This window comes from Cornus florida, unplaced genomic scaffold (assembly GCF_030987335.1).
Source record: "Cornus florida cultivar Cherokee Brave unplaced genomic scaffold, ASM3098733v1 CherokeeBrave_3.0.0_Hap2_Chr04, whole genome shotgun sequence".
NCBI classification, from domain to species: domain Eukaryota; kingdom Viridiplantae; phylum Streptophyta; class Magnoliopsida; order Cornales; family Cornaceae; genus Cornus; species Cornus florida.
The window spans coordinates 99454206-99477413 of NW_026775574.1; the positions used below are offsets into that span (position 1 = coordinate 99454206).

Sequence of the window (23208 nt, forward strand, 5' to 3'; positions counted from 1 at the left end):
TATTATTTTTTATTTTTTATTTATTTTTTATTTTAGTCTAAAATCATCACCATTCATTTTGAAAAATAAAAAAGATACTATTAAATCACAAGGTCTTAATACGAGTTGAGTATAAATATTCATATTGAACCCATACTTATAAATCAAAAAATAAATGAATTAAATATGGGGGTAAGGTATCTTAGGGTGATATGATATAAATTGTCTCCTAATCCAATATTATACTACTATTGTAAAATAAGTCAATTAAAATTAAAATGTGAGACTAATAGGGTTGGGTAGGTGGGTCATGACCGATCAAAATTGTTCTCTCTCTCTCCCCCTAAATTTTTTCTTTGTGGATAACCTATTAACAAAGTTGCCGGCCTCATCTTCCAAGTCAAGATGAACAGATGCGACCTCCCCAAGTCAAAACTGTGTGGGATGGTACATTAGGACCAAAAGTCTGCCTATATATATATACTTGTGAGTGTGTATATATACACACATATAATGGATGAATCCACCGCCACCTCGGCATTCACGCGTGTTGTGTGTGTGACACACACATATAATAATGATTGTATCATAACTCAAGTAAAGCGGAACGAATTTGGGAGTAAAAGTGTGAAAAAAAAAAAAAAAACTGACATTTTTTTTTTTTTTTTTTTTTTTTTTTTCCACAAACCGCTGACACAATAATACTCTTAAGTCTTGAACTTTTCATATTTTACTAAAAAAGATAGGTTTGGATGGAAAAAATATTACTTTCTTAAATCATTTTTGTAATTATATATATATATATAAACATAAACATAATTAATGATGATTATTTGGTCATTACTCAATTTGCAGCCAATCAAAATGGATTGATGGAATATTTAGGAAGGTTCGAAGTCACAAACTGATCATCAATCAATTTTTTTTTTTTTTTTTGGTATATATTTAAATAAAAGGTTTAGAGTATGTTTTCTTTTCTTTTTTGTGGAGATAAGACAAAAATCATCCAAAAATATGGCAACCATTTCCATTTCATTTGAAAATTTTGATATAAAAACCGATTTAGCTTGTATAGTATTAAATTTTGATCCGTTATCGATGCACGATATGTCACATAACAATCACTCTATTGGTCTTTAATTTAAACAATATAATATAATACAATGATTTAGATGTTGTATTATTTTGATCCGTTTTCCATGTAAGATATGTTACATAATAATAATCCCTCTTTGATTAGTAGCCATTAATTTAAACAATATAATATAATACGATTATTTAGATGTTAAATTTAGTTTATGATCTTACATCTACTTAATATGTAGAAGATACACACACCAATTGAGGGAAAATGTCCACTCATATGGACTATGACTACTTGGATCCAGCACCATTCCACATGCTTTGCTCTTCCATCTATATCTGTCTCTTCTTTTCATATTTTATCCGAATGCCCAAATAGGAGTTCTTATCCATACACAAAAAGTGTGGTACGCAATTCAACGTGAAATGTGGCCAATAATTTTGGATACTATCCTTGAGAAATTATTAGATGATTTAGATTTATTGAACACGTATTCAAGTTTATTGGACATGTGACGGTTAACAGATTAATAAAATTAAATTTTTTCTTATAATATATTAATACAATTGTGTGGAGTCATTTTCTCAGTCCGAAGAGTCTGCATTAAATTGGTTACTAAGTGTTTATAAACCTAGACTACTTAATAATTTTACCACAATGGTCACAATTTCTTTAGATGAGTTCTTAACTTCTTACTATTTTGTTTCCTCTTTTTTTATTATCATTGATTTTTTTCAATTAACAAGTCACGTGTTCTAATACAAATTTGTTCCTCTTGTGACTCAAATCTCTAACATACTTGCTAAGAATAAAAAGTTATACCACATGCATCAATGATCGGATAGAGAGTTCAAAAGTCGACACATACTTACATTTACATGATATCATATTTGATACAAATGAAACAAAAGGAAATTCGTGAGTGGTATTGTTTAGAATAATGATCATCCAAATGAATCCACTTGACAATTTAGAAGTCTTTGCTATGGTTCTTTATTTAAAAATTAACTCCATATGAAAATTTTATTATAAATTATAGTTGCATAACACTATTTTTATTTTTATTTTTTTGTTTTGGTCCTCAAGAAAAAAGGTATCAACACAACTTATTCTATCTAACAATAAAAAAAATAAGAGATAAAAAGATGATCACCAAATGTAGTTTATTGCCTAATGGTAGACATTTAGGTATAGGTAGATTTTTATGTGCCAACTTTCTGTTCAACCAACATAAATTTCTAATGATTTTTAGCCTAGTACGCATGTCACGTTTAAAAATCACACATATTTCATATAATACTCTAATGTAGTCCTTTTATAAAATTATACGGTTGGATTACATATCCTTTGATAACAATAAATAGTGCACGGTTGAAAAAATTATTTCTTCATTTCATATATTATATATTATATATTTTAGTCATTAAAAATGACAAAAAGTATTAAGGTGCCAATAGTTGTGGCCTTTGTGCAACTTTAATTTCGGTCCATAATTGCAATGTATGTGTACGAGTGACACATTAATGTCACAAGTGCAAATCAAATCATACTAGTATATGATTGTGAGCATTTTGCAATGTTTTTCTTGGGTTTCATTTTTCACGCATCATAAGCCGACAAGATCTACAACGTGGGTTTAAATAGACAACTGTGACAATAAATATTCCCCCTAATATGTTATATATATATATATATAATATAGTTGATGCGTATATAGTATTGCTGAGTAAATGTAGTCCAACCAAGGTGCAAATATAAAATTCAACCTTTATTAAATTTTTTAATTTATCTTTTGGCAAAGGTTATGTTTTGTAGGTAAAAGTTACCATGACTGAATTCATAGAAGGATGTGATAGATACTTTTGTTTTTTTTTTTTTTTTTCCTTCTCTCACCCATTGTTTGCAGTAACAGTGTAATGAATTCAGACAAAAATCGATATTATGTAACAGTAACAATTATTGTAATCGTGAATTTTTTTTAAACACGCACATATTGACTAAAATGTACAAATATGTGACTTTTTACAATATAATTCGATAAAGTTGAATTTTTAATGAAATTTGGTGAATTTTAATGAATAATTCGACAAGACTCAAAACTTATGCTCTGTGTACAAACTACAAAGCCATAGGCCCGTAACACACGGTAATACAACCCACTTTCTTCAAATCAAGGGTAGACTCCAAAAGACAATCATTGTTTTTTGTTGAAATTCACTGTCTAATGTACTCAGCTTTATAACTACATTGAAACTTCCAATTTTTTTTTATTTTTTTTTTATTTGGGTCTTTTTAATCCTGCAAAGAGACTGCAAGTCTGCGAAGTACAAACATGAAAAAGACAATATGGCCTGTACGGGAAAAAATGTCAATGAGCATAACGCGGGTAATAAATCCGTACCCGCCGGTACTATTGTGAATGGTAAAATTCACAGGTATACGGATGAATATCAGTATCGGTAATTTAAATATTCGTTACGGACCAATTGATACGGCGAACACTTTCTCTCTCATATATCAAAACTCCCTTAGATAGGATCCTTTGGACCCACTCTAAGCTTGCAACCGGCCCCATAACAATAGCACCGTTAAATTAGGGATCATAATAAGAATATTGAGGTTTGAAATCCAAACATATTAAAACCCAATCCTTTTACTTTACCACCATCACCAATCCCCTGGTAACTCATATTTACTCCCTATTTAATAATGTTATTGTTTATTGATTTCAATTAAAAAAAAGAGGGCAAACTAACCATTAGCCTTTAGTTAGTCGATTATGTTTCGTCTGATCTCTCTCTTTCATGGTCATAAATCTTTTTCCGCTAAGAAATGAGAAATCTCTCACCTATTACATAAATTCAATTATTATTTCAACGGGAAAAAGTCACATTTTTCTCAATAATCACTAGCTTGCTCTAAACAAAATTTTTATGCTAAGCAATTGTAAAACTGAATTTATCATGTTATTGGTATGTCCACCAATGAAAATGCTCTTATATATGTTTGCCTCGTTCAATATCTTTACTCTTTATAATAAGATATTAAATGAGCCGAGGCATGACATATCATTAATATGGCCGACCAATAAAAATTTACTATACAATAAAATTGTTCACACCACTTAATAAAAATTTCTCTTCACAAATTGATTTATTAATAAAAATTGCTCATCAACTCATGTTATATTACGAGAACATCATTCATACGATGTCAATTTAAAAATAATGGCGGACTTACCGAGCCAAATAGCAACCGCTATAATATTATTGGACTCACAACCTAAATTTTAGGGGTGAGCAAATAATCAGCGAATTCAATCCGATCTGTGAATCGAATTGAATCAGATTGCTACACTCATGAACTGATGATGTATTTAAAAAAATTGAATCTATATCTCAAGAGTCGGATTACGAATTAGACTGATAAAATCTCATTTAATCTAATATATATATATATGCGCCACCCTTTCTACATTCTGATCCTTCCACAGGGATGGAGGAGATCCAAAACCTCTCCCATTCTTGCGGGTCCCATTATGGTGAAATGGCCCATACGCCGTCAACTTCGACTCCATTCAACCAATCCAACGGCCACAGGCGCCAACAAGAAAAGATTCAACATTAACTCAAAAAATGCCACAAATCTTAACTATAAATTACGTCAGTGCCAACCACTTGACACGTACAGGTTGTATTGTTGTAGTCACGCTCATCCAAACCCTATCTGTTATTTTATATTTAATATAATAATCCAACGTCCTAAATTGCTGTGATGGTGAGTCCGAGATTGGGAGCCACATTTTGATTTTCCATGGCATGTGAGGTGTGGCATTCACTACTTATCACATCGGAATGGTCATTCTCTTGTGAAAAATGACATTTTGATCGGAATCTGGTTAGTGGAATCACACAAAACCACAAGTCCATTTCACTTGTTTTGTTTATTTAAAATCAAGCAAATCGATGATAAGTAGGTGTTTGTCATTGAATCTTTGTTCATGAAATTTCCAGATTTGACAGTTTTTTTTAATTTTTTATTTCTAAATTGTGACATAAATTCATTCAAAATTTTTTTTTTTTTATACTTTTTCTCTAGAGATAATTTTTTAAGATTGCTAAGTTAAGTTTACAAGACATCACTCCACAACTTAATTGGTTAAAAGCCCAACTCTCCAAACGAGTGTATCTATGTTTGAGTCATTCCCTCTCCTAGTTTGCCAAAAAAAAAAAGAAAAAATTCAAGTCCGTATGATAGCCTTGCCCAAATTATATAAGTGGGCTAACCTCTTCGACCAGAATAACAATCCTTTTATGAAAATATTTAATGGCATCTACTAACTTGATTTATATAAGTGGGCTAACCTCTTTAACAAGAATAACACCACCCTTCTGAAAATATTTAATGTCATCTACTAACTCATCAAGTGAGAGTGAGATTTGCCCCAAGAGTATAACGATTTTGATAGGAATTCGGAAAGTAAGTCTTTAAAATATCTATACACGTACCCTAAAAAAAAAAAAAAAAAGAGTGGAATTCTTTTATGTTGTTTGTCTCATTCTTTAACAAAAGGGGTGTGCCAGTGACTGTATAATATTTTTATTTTACTTTTCATATTCCATTTTTAAGCACGGACTTATTGACCCCATTGTATTTATTATTATTATTATAATATATCTACTAATTTTCTTTGTTTTTTTGAATTATATACATATAAAATTTTAAAATTATCTCTAGTAAAATTACAAAAAAAAAAAAAAAAAAAAAAAAAAAATCTCACTATTAACACAACATTATATACCTACTGGTTTTTATTTTTATTTTTTAAAATTGAAAGGCCAACCTCCTCACATAATTTTATCTGTCACTATCCATTTGTCTGATTTTTCATAAAAGTCGATGGGTTTAGAAAAAGGTGAAGAAATATTAGCCATTTATGTAATATCAAACTCGGGCATGAATAGTCCAAATACCACACCCTTTATGAATGGTATTAAAAAAAAAAAAATTATAAAAAATAAAAATAATAATAATAATTTTCTCCAACTAACACAAGAATAATCAAAGAGAGGGACTAGAGAAAGTGACCACAAGTCTATTAGTTTTATAATTAACATTTATTAAAATGAAGATCAAAATAATTAATCAAGAGACAATCTTGGATCTCTAATCCATTTAACCATCTACTCCCAAAACCTTGCCTGATTGTGCATACGTGGCTGGGCCCACTTTAGTATTGTTTAGACAAAGAATCGTCATGATTGGGTTCTTACAGCCACACGATCTAATTCAGATTTTAGACACAAAACATGTGTGTCGGTATTTATGAGCAGTGCTTACCATTTCTCGTGTATACTCTATTTTAGTAGAAACAAAATGATAATATATCCTTAAAAAAACATCTTACATTCCCATAAATGTCGTCTTTTATCTATAGAGATAATGATTGTAATAAAACTTATAAAAAGAAAAGCAACCTTGAATATTGGTCATTTCCTTTTATATTATCAGCGTGCAATGGGAGACTTTTGTATAGTTGGCGGGTTGTGACAAAGTACTATGAGTATGGGCATTATGTTGTATGGGTCTATACGAATATGACACGGTTGTTATTCATGTTAAGAAATTCGGATACGAACAAGACACGACATATCTAATCTGTTTAATAAATTGATCAAAACTTAGATATCATGTGAAACTACACGATAAGACACGTTTAAGTAATTTTTGACACGAACACGATATGCTTATGTGACACGATTATTTAAATGAGTTATAAATGGACTGACAATTCAAATACGAATACGATATATTTAATTATCATCTCAATTCGTGCCGACAAGATTACGACACAAATAGAGACGAAAGTAGTATAGTACCGGGGGCAGATGCCCCCATAGATTTTTTCTTTCCCTTATTATATATATATTCCTATAATATGTATATATTTTTTAGAAATGTGTAAAAATACCCCTTAAAAATTTTCCTCCCTTATATACTATATATATTTCCTTAAAAATAATTATTAAATTAATCTCATTATCTTCTATATATATAATTTATCAATCTATCTATATATTCACGTCTCTCCCTTTATATACTCCATAAACACTAACGGAGAAAATATATATATATATAGGATTTTGTAAAAAGAACCCGTTTTGTCACTGTCCTAACCGGTTGTGCCGATTCAGAAATCTGAATCTGACGTGGTGGTGGTCAGCTAGTTCTATCTTCGCTGCTAAATCGGGTCTTTAAACCTCATTCCCAGCTCACGAGACCCTCACTCATCCCAACATTTCCTCATCTCTCTATCTCTCTCTATACTATATATATATTGATTATATCCATATCTGTATCCTTACAAATTCGATTCACATCCTCGAAGCTTTCGGAGGTTTACTACTATTTATCAGGTACTTTGAGCTTCTTCTAATCTTTCATCTGTCTTCTACGCTTTCGTTCCCAAATGTGAGCAAACATGTATGTATGCTCATTTTCAATTGTTCTTCTTCCATAAATCTATTACTTTTTCTTCTATGATTTCCTTTATTTTTTATTTTTTATTTTTATTTACTATAATGTTTATGGGTTTTGAAATTTGAAAGCTTTACTCCATTTTTGTTAAGATAGATAGTTCTTTTATTCACGTATGGTAAATTTGACAAAGACTCTGTTTTTCCAGCTCAAACTTAGATCCTGGAAAGAATTTCTCGAGAAAATTATTGTTCTTTTATCTCCAAAATCTCTTTATTAATTTCCAGGTGAAGATTGAGATAAAAAACATTTCTTGAAGTTAGATTCACACCGAAAAGAAAAACTTTTTTATGTGCAAATTTTGTTATACTTGTTTGGGTATGTTTGGGTTTTTTCAATTTCCCAATTTTGAATTGATTTAAATCCAATGTCCATCACTTATCATTTTCCGTAGTCTGATATGTTTTAATTTATTTGGTGGTTTGCATTTGATCTCTCCATAACAATTTAATTGATTTCAGCTGAGGGCTTTAGATCTAATCTGTTCCTCTAGTCTGTGAGCAACTTAAAATGTTTTTGTTGGTTTAGTTTGTTTTTCATTAATTTTCATTTTTTGTTATGATTCTCATGATTATATAGTTTCATAATAGATATATATGCATTTTTATTTTTATTCTTTTCCTTTACATTCAAGTATAGATCTATATATATGTGTGTGTGGGGGGGGTGTTGGATGGTGGGTGAGTTGGTAGAATTTGATCTTCACCCTTTTGGAAGTTTGGTTCAATATGTTTGGTCTGTTCCTAACTTTCAATTGATTATTGCTTTCCGTCCGCCTACCAGTTCAAGTTATGGCTTAACTTTTCCTCTTGTATGGACTTATATATTAGACTTAGATAGTCCTACTCCTTAGAAATGTGCTGTATTTTTATATTGCCAAGTTGATAAAACAAATAGTTAAATCAACTTGAAGATTTCTACAGCTTACCCATTTTACCTAAAAAAAAAAAAAAACTTGAAGATTTCAAAGTATTCATGAATCTACAAATTTTAGTTAGAGATTTTCCATTGTATTTGGGTTGATTTTGTAGGCTATTGTACTCAGTTCTCTACTTCTCTTCTCTTTAGGTAATTCATTGCAGGTGATTATTCACTATTATAAAATGGAAGTTACTGGAGGCTAAAACTTATCAAGTTCTATGGCCTTGGCTTGTATGTTTTCTTCTAGCTTCTCCGAGTTTCTGATTTTGTTGATTATTATTTGAAGTTTTGCATTATGCTTGGATGCTTTAACTTTGTATAATTGTCTGTAGATATTCGGGCAATGTGTGGGGGAAAAAACAACAATTCAGGCACATTAGAGGTTGGCATTACACTGGGTAGAACAACTATCAAGAACTACTTTAGGAAGAGTACAACTGGCATGGCATTTGAATCTGATTGGACAAGACACCGAAAATCATCTGCGTTCACAGCCCACGTGATCCGTTCTGCAACCTCTTTCATGCCTTGGTCTTTGAAAATACCTATAAGCAAAGGATATCATGAATTTCTTTAATCAAAAGCCTTCTAATCAGTTATACGATTATTTTTTTTTTTTGAGAGGAATTATTGATCAACATTGGAGTTGTGTCAATCTCTCATAACCTTTACTAGCTTCGTTATCTAGAAAATGCCCGGTTTTGTTTGTGCAAAAAAGAGACTTACAGAATCAAATATGTGCTTCTCAAATTCAGTCCAGCAAGATACCCCAACCCATTCAAAAAGCAACCCCTTTTTAACTTCTCTGGTTCCTGATCGTTTGATCAGCCCCATCTTACCTGGACTGCCTGATGATGTGGCAAAGAATTGCCTTGCTCTTGTTCCTCGTTCTAACTTCCCTTCTATGGGTGGCGTCTGCAAGCGATGGAGGTCCTTTATCCAAAGCAAAGAGTTCATCACTGTTCGAAAACTGGCTGGCATGCTTGAGGAATGGCTCTATGTTCTGACTTTGGATGCTGAAGGAAAGGGGAGCCACTGGGAGGTTTTAGATTGTTTGGGACATAAACATCATCTTCTCCCTCTGATGCCTGGTCCTGTAAAGGCTGGGTTTGGGGTGGTAGTTCTCAACGGAAAGCTTCTTGTCATTGCTGGCTTTTCGATGATCGAGGGAACTGGATCTGCCTCAGCAGATGTCTACCAATATGATTCTTGCCTAAACAGGTATTTTCGTTCCACTGTTTTCCCTCTTTACCACAGTTGCAATTCTGTTATGTTATGTAGGGTCTACCGTTTTTGCCAGTTAGGAGTTAATATATCTTTGGTTAGTTTTCTCATTTATTAGTTTTGGGGTATTATGTTGGTAACTGTGCCATTTGATTGGTAAAGGAGGTATATCCTTGAGAAAGCTTTTCAATTGGGACATTCTAATGAAATCAGCTTAAGATTGGTGCCTTCATTGAAAAGTGCAGCAAAAGTTGCATTACATTCAACTGCGAACTTGTTTTGATTTGGTTCGTCAGTTGATTTCCAATCTTCTTACACCATCCCTTCCCTTATGCTGTTGACTGCCTCAAATTCGATTGTAAAACTAAAAGGAGGAGAAATTCACTATCAGATGTCACCATTTGAGTAGAATCAGTTGGTTGTTTTGTTTTTTCAGTAACTATACATGTATAGCTATCCTGTTCAATATCTGAGTTGCTTATTTAGAATTTAATATAAATTGTTGGCATGGATGTGAGTAGTCCTGTTCAATATTGAGAAGTTTGAATCTGGTTTTGGAAGCTGATAGCATGTGCAAATTGGTCTAGGTTGAATGAGTTCAGCCTCAATCTAAGTTTCCTCGTAATGGAACTGAAGTCTGTACGAAACCAGTCTGAACGAACCCAGTTGAAGTTCATTGTTTTGGAAGATTTAGTTATTTAACCTAGAAACATGCCCTAGGCAACTTAGTTCAGATTTAAAAGGTTTGATTAATTTTGTATTGCTTTTTGGGGTGCTTGGGTTCTTCAATTGAGCCCCTAGTTATATTCATCCATTTGGTAGGTCCTCTATTAAGTGGTGGTTGTGAAACAGATTTGACAACCTTCCAACCATCAGATAGAGAAATTCCTCTCTTCTGGACTTCTCATTAGGCCTGTCATATCATATGGCATTAATAATGCATGTCCATTTTGCGAGCATCATCCTTCATAAAACTAGAATTTGGTTGGACCCTAGGGAATTGTCTCGTAATGGCCAGAATTTGGTTGGACCCTAGGGAATTGTCTCGTAATGGCCAATTTATGCTCCAGTAGTTTCACCAAACAAACTACATGACATTGTGATCAAATAATTCAACATAATTTGTTTTTCTCTGCTTCTTGTGAAGGTAATTCATCTAAGAATACTATCATTTATATTCATTTTGACTAACTTTTAACATGTATTTGTGTAATCGTAGGTGGAGCAAACTGGCAGACATGAACGTGGCTCGCTATGATTTTGCTTGTGCAGAAGTTAATGGTGTAATTTATGCAGTTGGGGGCTATGGGATGGATGGTGAGTCCCTTTCTAGTGCTGAGATGTACAACCCTGATGCTAACAAGTGGACCCTAATCGAATCTCTTCGCCGTCCAAGATGGGGTTGCTTTGCCTGTGGATTTGAGGGCAAGCTTTATGTTATGGGTGGAAGGTCAAGCTTCACAATTGGAAACTCAAAGTTTGTTGATGTCTATTCACCCGAGAGGCACGCCTGGTGCGAGATGAAAAATGGTTGCGTTATGGTCACTGCTCATGCTGTGTTGGGAAAAAAACTCTTTTGTATGGAGTGGAAGAATCAGCGGAAACTAGCTATATTCAATCCAGAGGACAATTCATGGAAGATGGAACCGGTTCCTGTGACTGGGAGCTCAAGAATCGGGTTCCGGTTTGGCATACTGGACGGAAAGCTTTTGCTATTCTCGTTGGAGGAGGAACCTGGTTTTAACACCCTGCTGTATGATCCAAATGCGGCCCCAGGCTCAGAGTGGCAGATCTCTCAGATTAAGCCGTCTGGTTTGTGCTTGTGCAGCGTCACTATAAAGGCATGAAAGGTGCATTGCCCTCATGTTTATGATGATCTTAAGTCTAAAATGATTCTGTTGATTTGCTGGGTGTTCTTTCCTTGACTGAATTGTTCTTCTTATTGACAGTCAGTTGCTTGTTTCATTAGGTCCTGTTAGGTTTCAGATCTGTCTGCATAAATATTCTTCAGGTGTTAATTTAATTGCTTAGTTCTGTAACTCGATTGCAAGTAATTGTGTTTTCCTGGTTATGGATTGTTTTCTGTTTACAATTTTTCGATACTGATTTAGGTTTTGGAGAGAAGCTCTAAAAATTAAGACTCTTTGAAAAAATATACTTCGTTATCACCATCCTTACTTCTATCCCACATGGAAAAGGGGTTAGCCACATGAATTCTCTTTCTCCATTCGGAGATCACTCACTTCGTTGAAGGACTTCTGTAAAGATGAGACACATGCACAGGATAACTTACTGAGTTAATTAAATGGTAACTCTTTGCAGTATTCTTTGGGAAAGACATCCCATCCTATATTCATTTGCAGGATCTCTCATGGATTATAATTATTATTTTTTTTTTGGTCTTTTATTTTAGGTTGCATACAAGAGTTGGTATTTGGAGTTTGCTTAGTATAATATAGTGAGAGCATTTTATCTTCTCACTGTAAGTAATAATTCGAGTCAATATAATGACTTCTTAAGACTATATGATGAACTGGTGCTATCGAGGAATGGCTATGTCCAGAAAAGTAGTTGCGAGGGGAAAACATTTTAATCTGCACAACTATGAATCTCAGAGGTTGCAACAACTTTTAGGCAATAGTTCATCAACTAAGTTTCGTGCTTATGGTCCGTAGTAAAAAGCTCAAACCAACTCAGAATTGGAACTGCTAGTTTATCATGGTTCGTCTATTCCAACATTTATGTATTTCAGACTACATGATAGAACGTATTGTGAATCTACTGTGATATACAGGGTTCTTTAAGGAGGTTACCGATGAGTAGTGCGGAACCTGATAAATGCTGTTCACCTTAGCTCTGATTTTTTTTTTTTTTTTTGGCGTACTTGTTATTTTGCTCTAATGCTGAGAGTATTTATTTATTTTGAACTCTTTTTACTCTCTGCCGTTTTCTCATATAGGGAAATCCTTGTACCCGTATATGCATCCCTAATTCTTTAGGTGAACAGTAAAATCTGTGTGTCCTTGTGTTTGATCCCTTTTTTTTCAGTTACTTTCTTCAGTTTCTCTCATAACCATTCCTCTAAAGTTGACATTGACCTTGAATTGCCATGTATATGTGCATCTTTCAACTGTACAAGAGTCTTTGAAGATTATTGGACTTCAAAGATGCAGCAAAAAACACATAAAAATTGAGGGGTACTATTTCATCATTCTGGCTGATTCGTAGATATAATAGAATCACTAGTAATATCATAAAAATAATTTGACAAGTAACTTTTAAGGATTCGAAATTTTGCTTGCGTATGAACTTCAAAAAATAGTCTTTTTAGAGGGGAAAATTCGCTCACTTTCTTCCAATGTAGGCAGGGCTCAGCCGCTTCTTCCTGTCACGAAAGCTCAGGCTCCGAGGCACACCTGGAAGACAGCATGAAACTGACCGGCACAGTTTCTCTCTCTCGGGTTTTGAAGCTCTGTTTGGGGTAATTTCATTACTGCAAACAGAAGTTACCACAGACAACGGAGTTCCATTCGTGGATTTTGGTGACAGAAGAAGGATCGAAAGCTTGGCTTCCAGCATTCTGTTTCTCACAGCAGTCTTGGTTCCTTGAAAGTTCTGATCAACATCAACTTGTTCACCACTGAAGCTCTCATAAAGGAGCTCAAGTAAGGTCTTCTTTGCATCAGTTTCGGAAGGTTCAGGCAAGGAGTCAAATGTTCTGTTCTTATTGAGAGATTTATCAAGTTGTGGAGCTTGTTTGAAGTTGGACTGATGGATTGGAGTGTTTCCACGAGACGGGGTGAAATCTGCACGAATTTCACAAGCTTGTCAGGAAGAAGGTAAAGAAATAAAAGCTTCAGCGCGATCTGAAATGCAGAATTCTTCCCTGCAAGACAACATCCAACAGAAACGAAGAGAGAGAGAAACCGAAAGTCGATACAATATGTTTAGGGTAATCTTACCACCATTGACACTTAAGAAATCTTCACAATCAGATTCCAACCAGAGATTAGAATCGAAAAACATCTCCTCTCTACTATCTGCATAGAATTTACAGGCATACTTCAGCTGGAACCTCTGAAGCTCGTCGAATAACTCAAGAACAGTGTGTGAAAATGAAAGGAATTGAATATACACAAGACCACAAACCAGTAGGTTATTGTGTTTGATAACTTGTTCTATGCATGTCAATTTGAAAGACTAATTTGCACTTTGATTTAACAAATTGAGCTTAAATCACAAATCCTCCTTTACTAAATAAGTGATGTATCTGTATCCACTTTCTGAGAAATTAAGTGAAGTATGATCTAATGTGCATACCTATTATAGTTCATGTATGGTAGTACAGTTTCACTGTAAGAAAATATAGATTAATATAAAGAGTGTTGGTAATTATGGTAAGAAGAGAGAGAAAAACACAATTACTCCATTTAACATGGTATATAATGATGGGAGATAACATAATTATAGAGTCTATCATCTGGTCATTGCAAAATGTAACACAAATTTTGGAAAGAAATGATGGAAAATGATTAAATCTGGCTTGCGCGTATGAATTTTCCATCAGTAGCTTTTCTTTTCTCTCAATCTTTCCAACAACCAAACAGAGTGCCAACAATTTAAAAAAAAAAAAAAATAGTAGTTAGTTAGGGCTTGCTTAGTCTGAAAACAGTTTTCCTTTATCATAAAACTGAAAACTCTACAAAAAAATTACTGATTGGTTCAGTTTATTGAAAACAAACTCTCTTTTAAACTAATTTTATTGTTCTCTAAAAATTATTTTCTGTTTTCCGAGTTTTCAAAAACTGTTTTCAGAATTACAAACTAAGGCACTTAATCTTTCATACAGTACTATCAAACAAAATGAGACTAGGGTCATTTAACATGATGTGTTGTAACAAACACCCAAGAACAAATTAATAAATCACAAAAAAACAAACACATAAAGAATGCAGATTTATGTGGTGTAAAACCTATATTGAGGGTGAACATCTAGCCAACAATTTCACCCTAAACGTTCTTATATATTTGGTCTATAAGAGTTCTAAAACCGAGCCTACAATCCGCAAGAGAAAAATGAGTCAAAAAATTTCAAGACCAATACAAAATTTACAAGAAGCCGGCACATTTAATTGAAGAATGCAACACCCATGTAATACATTATATATAAATGTATACTTCAACAACTTTACTTCAAAAATGTAACACCGAGTTGCATTTGAGAATGTATTCTCGATGTAATGGTATTGCACATCTACACAGTAAAACACAATAAGCCGGAGAGGATCCGGGTTCTCACCGGAGGATCTCTTTAGAACACCAAAGGGCGAGGACAGTGTAGACTTACAGTTAGATTCAAGTAAGTACAAATAAATATGCAATAAAAATACTGTAAGAATAAGATCGAACTAGTATTATCCATGTCATCTTTTCAATTTAATCAAACAATCTTAAATTTTAGTCTGCAAAAAGAGATTCGTACTTGGGTCTCTTGAAGTTGTTGCATTGGCGAGTGACGACAATTGAGGCTCGAGTTCTTGGCCTTGGACTGCATTCTCCTTGTTGCTTGATTCAATCAATACACTTTCCTTCATACAGTTTTTATGCATTGAAACGCAAGAACCCATGTCTATACTCTAGACCAATAATTTTTTCATCATAGAGCTTCAAACTCTGCTTGAAAGAGGCTGTGTGTGTTTGTGTGTTTTTTAAATAGAAGGCTATCGGAAGTCAGAAGATAATAAAGGAAACATTTTGGCTTTATGCCAAAGAAGAAGAAGATGCTACCGTAGTTTTTAGTACATAAACCCCAATTTAGGTTTTAATGGAAACTTAGAATATGGCAGTAGATTTTTGTCTTGAAAAGCCAAGTAAATGACATGGACCATGTGGGTAGGGTCCATAATCTATTATAGCAGTTTGAGCTAAATTTTAGTGTATATATATATAAGTAAAACATACGCATGATGAAAAATTATTTTATAATCATTATTATTAAAATTTTAAATATTTATGAAGCAAAATGTGTTGTCACAATTATGGATTGCCATTATTTGTATAATATATATATATATATATAGAGAATGAAATATATAATATTTAAAAACTTATAAGAAATAAATTTATAAAATTAGAAAACTCATTTATTTAATTAATAAATGTTGACATGACATAATTAAACAAACACAAAAAAATAAAAAAATCAACATAATTAATGCAATTCAAAGAATAAAACATAATTAAACAAATATATATATATATATATATATATATATATATATATATATATATATATATATATATATATATCAACATGATTAATGAAATTCATGTTGATTTTAACCTTGAAGAACAATGATTTGAAACATCTTGATTGAATTTCAATTAAACAATTAATAAATTTTGATTGGTAATTTATTTTATTATTTGGAAAGATTTAGATCTATATATATGTTTAGGAAAGAGTTAGGAATAGAATCAAAGAGAAAAAGTAAAGTTGTTTTAAACCTTGAAGATTTTTCGAGCATAATAGGATTTATTTTAATTGGTAACTTATTTTATTTTTTTGGTAAATTATTTTATTACTTTATCTATAAATGATTTGAAACATCGAATTTCAATTAAATAACTACCTATTTAATTTGAATTAGTTATTTATTTAATAATTTGAAACATCTTGATTGAATTTCAATTAAATAATTATTTATTTAATTTTAATTGATAATTTATTTTATTATTTGGTAAATTATTTTATTAAATAATTACCTAATTTATTTTAATAGGTAACTTGTTTTAATAATGACTTGAAACATCTTGTTTGTATTTCAATTAAATAATTACCTAATCTACATTTGGTGTGCAGGAATGGAATGAAATGTAACTTGAAATGGAATGATAATTAGAATAGAATGGCTATTCTAATTCCATTGTTTGGTGTGACGCGGTGAATCGTTATGAAATAAAATGATTATTATTATTCTATTGTTTGTTTGACTATCATTAAATTTGGAATAAAATGATTTTTGTTATAAGATACCGAATTATGGAATGTTATAAGATGCCTAATATTGCCATTAAAAAAAAATAAAGAGAAACCTTAAAATAAAATAAAATATTATTTTTAATGAGATATTAATCTTAATAAATGACTGCAAAAGGCAAAATATCTGAATTCTCAAAAGACGTAAGCACAAAACCGTAGCCACTTCCCAGCCCCATGGTCACAATAGTGTTCTAAAATTGACTTTAAATCCTTGACAGATTCAAGTTTTACAACTAAACCAATCCACCATGATTGGAGACACACAAATAAATTTGTCAGTACAATTTTATCCAGAAACGGGTTGAAGGTCCTGCAACTTTTTGTCAATAGCAGCCCTGGGTATTTTCAAAAAAGAGAAAAGGTGAAAGACCTTTACTATGTCTAATAAAGAAGCTCAAGAAACTTGAAAAATGGAATATGAAAGATTTTTTTTTGTCTATGCGAAAGTTTTTGCCTTATTGAAATGTGATGAATGGTTTATTGGGAATATTATAAAAATATTTAATCTTACTCTGGAATGGAGGCTACTCCATAGGTTTAGTAATGGAATGAATTTTCATTTCCTGTAATGGATTTTTATTCAAATGGAATGGAACCATTCCATTCCTGCATACCAAACAAATGAATGGTTGGAATGGACATTTCATTCCATTCATATACACCAAACGTAGTGATTTGAAACATCTTGAATTTCAATTAAACAATTACCTATTTAATTTTAATTGGTAATTTATTTAATGATTTGTAACATCTATAATTATCTATTTAATTTTAATTGGTAATTTATTTTATTATTTAGTAAATTATTTTATTAAACAATTATTTATTTTATTTTAATAGGTAACTTGTTTTACTAATAGTTTTATAGAAACTCTTTTATTTTAATTCATTTTATATCAATTAATAAATATTTTCTTATATTAATAAATAAACATTAAAATACTAAAACACTGAAACTCTTTATACTTTTAATAATAATATAGATATATATACATATTTCATTTACAATATGAATATGAGTAGATTAGGGAGTTCGCAATTTTTACTGATTTAATGTTAGTGTGACGTTACTGATATCATTGTGACTTCTGGGCTCATTCTATTGATGAATTTCTCGAACTAAATGTCATTTTTCTATTAATAGGAAGTGTTATTTTATCTTTTTTACATCAATGGTTTTTATATTATTTAATAAAAAAAATAGTGAAAAGATGAGAACTATTTTGATATTTTATAATTTAATTGTGCTTGACAAAAACAGATTTGTACTTTTTTTTGTCCAAAGATTTGGTCCTTCGACTCTCGTTGATTGTTATCATTGTGGGTTTTGCCTACAATTGGTTTTCGATTTTTTGCAACCAAAATCCCATTTGGTTTACACACACAAAAGTTTGGGATTTGTTCATATACATATGGAATTTTGAATGGTGAATACTGGTTGTTCGTTGACTATCTGATTTATCACCTTTAAAATATGTTTACAATATATATCACAACTCTTATGTGTAAAAAAAACACTCCTAAAATTTCAATTTAGTACAAACAGGTTTCTTTGACAAATTTAAACCCTAAATTGACTAAATTACCTTTACTGAACCATATTATAAAATATATAAAAATAAATATTTTTTGTAAAATGACCGAAAAAGATATTATTGTCTAAAATTTCAATTTTGTGCAAATAGATTCTTTTGACAAATTTAAACCCTAATTGACTAAATTACCCTTACTGAACTATTTTATAAAATATATAAAAATAAATAATTTTGTAAAATGACCGAAAAAGATACCATTGGAGGACGCCCCCTCACGTGCAAAAAAATACCCCTAAAGTTTCAATTTGGTACAAATAGGCTCCTTTGACAAATTTAAACCCTAAGTTGACTAAATTACCCTTATTGAACCATTTAATAAAATATTTAAAATAAATAATTTTATAAAATTACTGAAAATGACATTATTAGAGGATGTTGTACAAGTAAAGATAAAAATAAAAGTATAAAAGTAAAGTAAAGATAAAAATAGAAAAAAAAATAATAATAAATAAAGTGCAAACTAAAGAAAACAAATCTGCTCTAAACTCTGAAAACTAGTGCACACTGATATTGAGATTTTTTTTCCTATTTTCCTTTTTTCTTTTTTGTTTAACAATGTTAGTACAAAAAAATAATAATAATAATAAAGAAAAAAAAAAATTAGTAGAAAATACTAAATTGAAATCTCAACAAATTCAAATCATTGTTCTACAAATTCTCAGAGTTTAAAAAAATAAATAAATAGGAAAAGAAAAAAATTCTCAGAGTTTAAAAAAATAAATAAATAGGAAAAGAAAAAAAGTGTAGAGATATACATAGAGAAAAAAGTTTCAAAAAAAAAAAAAAAAAAAGTAATTTATGAGATTAGTAGCATATATATATATATATATCCCTTTAGACATTTTCGGAATAATAAAAAGGCAAAACGGATATTACATCACTAATTTTGTCAGGAATAATAAACCTAACAAATTTTAGGAATGAGAGACATGAGCATTATTTCTTCTTGTGAACCAAGAGTATGTGCAAGCCTAGATCACCTAATATTTCCATGTTTTCAAAAAAAAAAAAAAAAAGTAATTTGCACAAAACAACCCTATACTATGAGATTAGTAGCATATATATATATATATATATATATATATATATATCCCTTTAGACATTTTCGGAATAATAAAAAGGCAAAACGGATATTACACTTTTTAGATAGAGGTAAAAGTGCTACGCGAAGTATATTTTAGGGGTATTTTTTACACTTGTACCCTTTAGAAATGCATTTATTTCGAAAGCATTGAATTGATGCATTGATTTGGAATTGGAGTAGAATTTAAACGATTTATTTCCCAATTTCAAGAAGTCCATTCAGCCCTTTCGAATCAATAGACTTTTACGAAATACTTATTTACATTACAAATAGGGATTATTAGATTTTGAGAGGGCTTGGTTCGTTTACAATAACTTAGATATATTAGCTTTTGGTCGTGTGATCCATTCGTTGAAATATGATGGGCTAATAAGTAGAACGTATGTGAATAATAAGATATTAAGGATCTTCTTAATTTAGTACTATTTATGTCCCAAAATAAATGTCCTTTTTGAAAAACTATGAAAAAGGGGATTCAAAATAGGATAGGTTTTTCACTTACATTATGAGTTGCCTTTTTTGAGACCGGGATGGGCAAAATTACCATGTTATTAATCCTAGTTTCTAAAAGGAACATTTATTTTGGGATAGATGAAGTATTATAAAGGTTAAGTCTGACTTCATTTAGACTAACTTGCATGAGGCTCTCGCAATTATAGAGTGGAGTTGGTAGACCGGTCCTGACAAAGCCTCATAGGGCCTCTCTCCTCATCATTCACGTTTTTTAATTAAACACTAATTAATACAAAAATTTTGGGCCCCGAATATTTATATTTTTCTTCTCTCTCCTTATACATAATCTTAATATTGGTCTCGAAGGTTTATATTTTTAAATAACTTTTTTTCTCTCTCTCATTAGCATTTTTTACAATAATACTATTTTATTTTAGTAAGTTATACCACCGTAAATATTAATTATTAAATATGTTTTTAACCACCACTCCAAAAGTTTCAAGTGGTGAAACTTCCCCCCACTCCAAAAGTTACACACACACATTTGGGATTATTACATATGAACGGTGCTAATGACCTATCCTTACTATTTGATGGAGTCAAAGTCTCAACAAATCATCTCCTTCCACTCTCATTACAAGCTTATAGTTTTCTTTCTTTCCACTCATTACTCACAATTTGAACCCATTGTTATTCTAATGAAGAATTTGTAGGAGTATTCGATTGGGATTTTTAAAATCAAATTCTATTGTTCTTTTTCTTTAATTATTTTTTAATTTTATTAACTTTTGTTATTATAAATTTGTGTATATATATTTCACATATTTGTATATTCTTATCAAACTTAAATACAAGAATCTAATTAATAATTTTGCATTTTACAAGGTAAGAAGGATGATTTTTAAATAAATATCATTTAATAATAATATATTATAAAAAGAAAAGTTTTTATTTTTCATCAAGGTCCCAAATTATTTCGAGCCCCTCTTGATGATTATAGTCTCATTTTAAGGTTATGTCCCTTCGTAACCGTTCTTCGTATGCTTTTACATTTATTCACACCCATTCAGTAGTTAAGTTTTAAAAACTTTATTATGTAGAAAATCTAACAAAAAAAACTCTAGAATGTTGGAGAGATTATAAATATTTGGGGAGATTAGAAAATATTCTAAAAGTGAAGAGATTATAAATATTTGTGGAGGGTAAAATATATTCTAAATATTTGTAAAGTTACTAAATATTTGTACTTGGGAGGCGGATATATAGAACCGAGGTAGTCCTCTAAACCTAACAAATTTTAGGAATGAGAGACATGAGCATTATTTCTTCTTGTGAACCAAGAGTACGTGCAAGCCTAGATCACCTAATATTTCCATGTTTTTAGGTAGTAATTTCAACCATTATGGTGTGTTATGAATATAGAGGGAGAGAAAATACTATGAATATTGATTAAGTAATAGTTGGTAGGGTGTCTCAACTAAGGAGACGAAATAGAGACTATTGATCAAGTAGTAGTTGGAATTGTGTTGACTATGCGACACAAATCATCTCTTTTTACTATTTAGTTCATTTTACCCCATTAATCTGAAATGACACGTTCATATATTATTATTATTTTTATTTTTTATTTTTTATGAAAATGAAAAGTATTTGTTTGAAAGTGGAAATGATGTTTTTTTTTTTTTTTTTTATCAAATTAATGATAAAGATTTTAATTTTTTTTTTCATTATTTTTATACTTTATGCTTGTCTCAATTTGAATTTTTTAATTTTCTTTTTCTTTTTCTTTTGTTGAGGTTTACTTATTTGCATGCCTCTATTCATTTCTTTAGATTGAATTCAACTTTTTATATATATATATATATATATATATATATCAATATCATCATTTTTGTTTTAATTCCATATGATGAGTCTACAAATCAATGAATATATCAAAAAAAAATTTCCCTATAATCTCACAATATTTATGGATACTCAAACCCTCTACTTTTTATTTTGAAAGAAGAGATTAATTCACATACTTTAATCTACATATTTTTGGTGAGATAAAAATATAAAAATCCATTGAGCTAAAAAAAGTCTTGTAAAAAGATGTTGAAACTCCTGAATTTTGTCAATTTCAGGAGAATTTAAAATCCACAAAATCAAGAAGTCACTTGAATGGTAGGCAACTTATGAATTTAGTTAAATATGTTAATTACAATCCTTGCAAAAATGCATATGAAGTATATAAAACTATAATATTCATATTCATTTATTTAAATTGGAATTGAAAATTTAAATTATTATTTTTTTTTTTCCCAATTCGAGTGTCTGTTCCACTAATTTTTCTAAAATTTCAAGGCACTGTAAAACAGATTTATTTTATACTAAATTCAATTTATTAGAGTCGAATCTTTACCTCTAATATTCAGTCTAAGTTATTAATTCATACATCACAGTTTATTACATTTTAGTTTCACTCAAAATAAAATACAATAATTAATATCTAACCAGTTGAGAGTCATAACACCTATTTAGTTCAATTTTTCAAAAATAATTTTAAGTAAACCATTAATCAAACGAAATTTGATATTATTTTCTATTTTTAAATTTTTTATAAACAAAAAAATAAACCAATTAGCCTCAAATTTTCTAATGTCATTTGAGGGTCCATCAGTTCTTTATATATTAATCTATACAACATCCACATCAACAAATATTTCTTTGCATTAAACTTTTTTTATTTTATTCTATTTTTGCCATCATTTTCAACGTGCCTTGCCGGTGGATCTCATGGAAGCATATAAACTGGAGTCATCCTACCCATATTATGGATCCACTATCAGTCCCAAAACGGCAAACTGTTTTATTGCTACCAACAAATTCAATATCAAATTTGAAGAATTTAGTATAATATATAAAACAACTACAAATTTTATTCGGAAATCATTCTTTGAAAATTGAATTAAAACATACCTAATTTTAGATTAAAAAGAAAAAAAAGTAAAAATTTTAATTCCCTAGCTGCGAATGCTTCAACCAAGATTGGTTCAATGTCACAGTGAATAATATTATGGAATAAAATCGTTCTAAACCGCAGCTTCTAGTTCTACAAGTCCTGCATAATTTACTACGCACATCTCAGTTATCTGTAATAAAAGGATTTACACCATTACAGAAGAACTTCCACACACAGATCAATTTTTTTTTGAAACCCTAATAACATATAGGAAGACATAAAGACAAACAGTACAAATCGAACCTAAAAACAAGACAGTCTTAATCGTCGAAGAAACAGATTTCG

At 30.6% G+C, this 23208-nt stretch overlaps 1 protein-coding gene and 1 pseudogene across 3 annotated transcripts; one reads left to right on the forward strand and one right to left on the reverse strand.

Annotated features, from left to right (window-relative positions):
* Positions 1-7241: 7241 nt before the first annotated feature.
* LOC132304157 (F-box/kelch-repeat protein At1g67480) lies at positions 7242-13233 on the forward strand. Of its 3 annotated transcripts, none has more exons than XM_059801718.1 (5): positions 7242-7479; positions 8669-8752; positions 8854-9742; positions 10965-11595; positions 13110-13233. In XM_059801718.1, the coding sequence occupies exons 3-4, from the start codon at positions 9213-9215 to the stop codon at positions 11590-11592; spliced, it is 1158 nt and encodes a 385-aa protein (XP_059657701.1). In that variant the 5' UTR covers positions 7242-7479; positions 8669-8752; positions 8854-9212; the 3' UTR covers positions 11593-11595; positions 13110-13233. The 3 variants fall into 3 exon arrangements, with proteins under 3 accessions (XP_059657701.1, XP_059657702.1, XP_059657700.1); XM_059801719.1 differs by having other exon boundaries at positions 13114-13206; XM_059801717.1 differs by lacking the exon at positions 13110-13233 and having other exon boundaries at positions 7243-7479; positions 10965-11784.
* LOC132305461 (uncharacterized) lies at positions 12949-15372 on the reverse strand (annotated as a pseudogene).
* Between the last annotated feature and the right edge of the window lie 7836 nt (positions 15373-23208).

What these genes read in the sequence shown, in the direction of transcription:
- LOC132304157 (XM_059801718.1), top strand. Translation starts at nt 9,213, where the DNA reads ATGCCCGGTTTTGTTTGTGCAAAAAAGAGACTTACAGAATCAAATATG. An exon ending in TATGATTCTTGCCTAAACAG is followed by an intron (nt 9,743 to 10,964) that starts GTATTTTCGTTC and finishes GTGTAATCGTAG; the next exon opens with GTGGAGCAAACTGGCAGACA.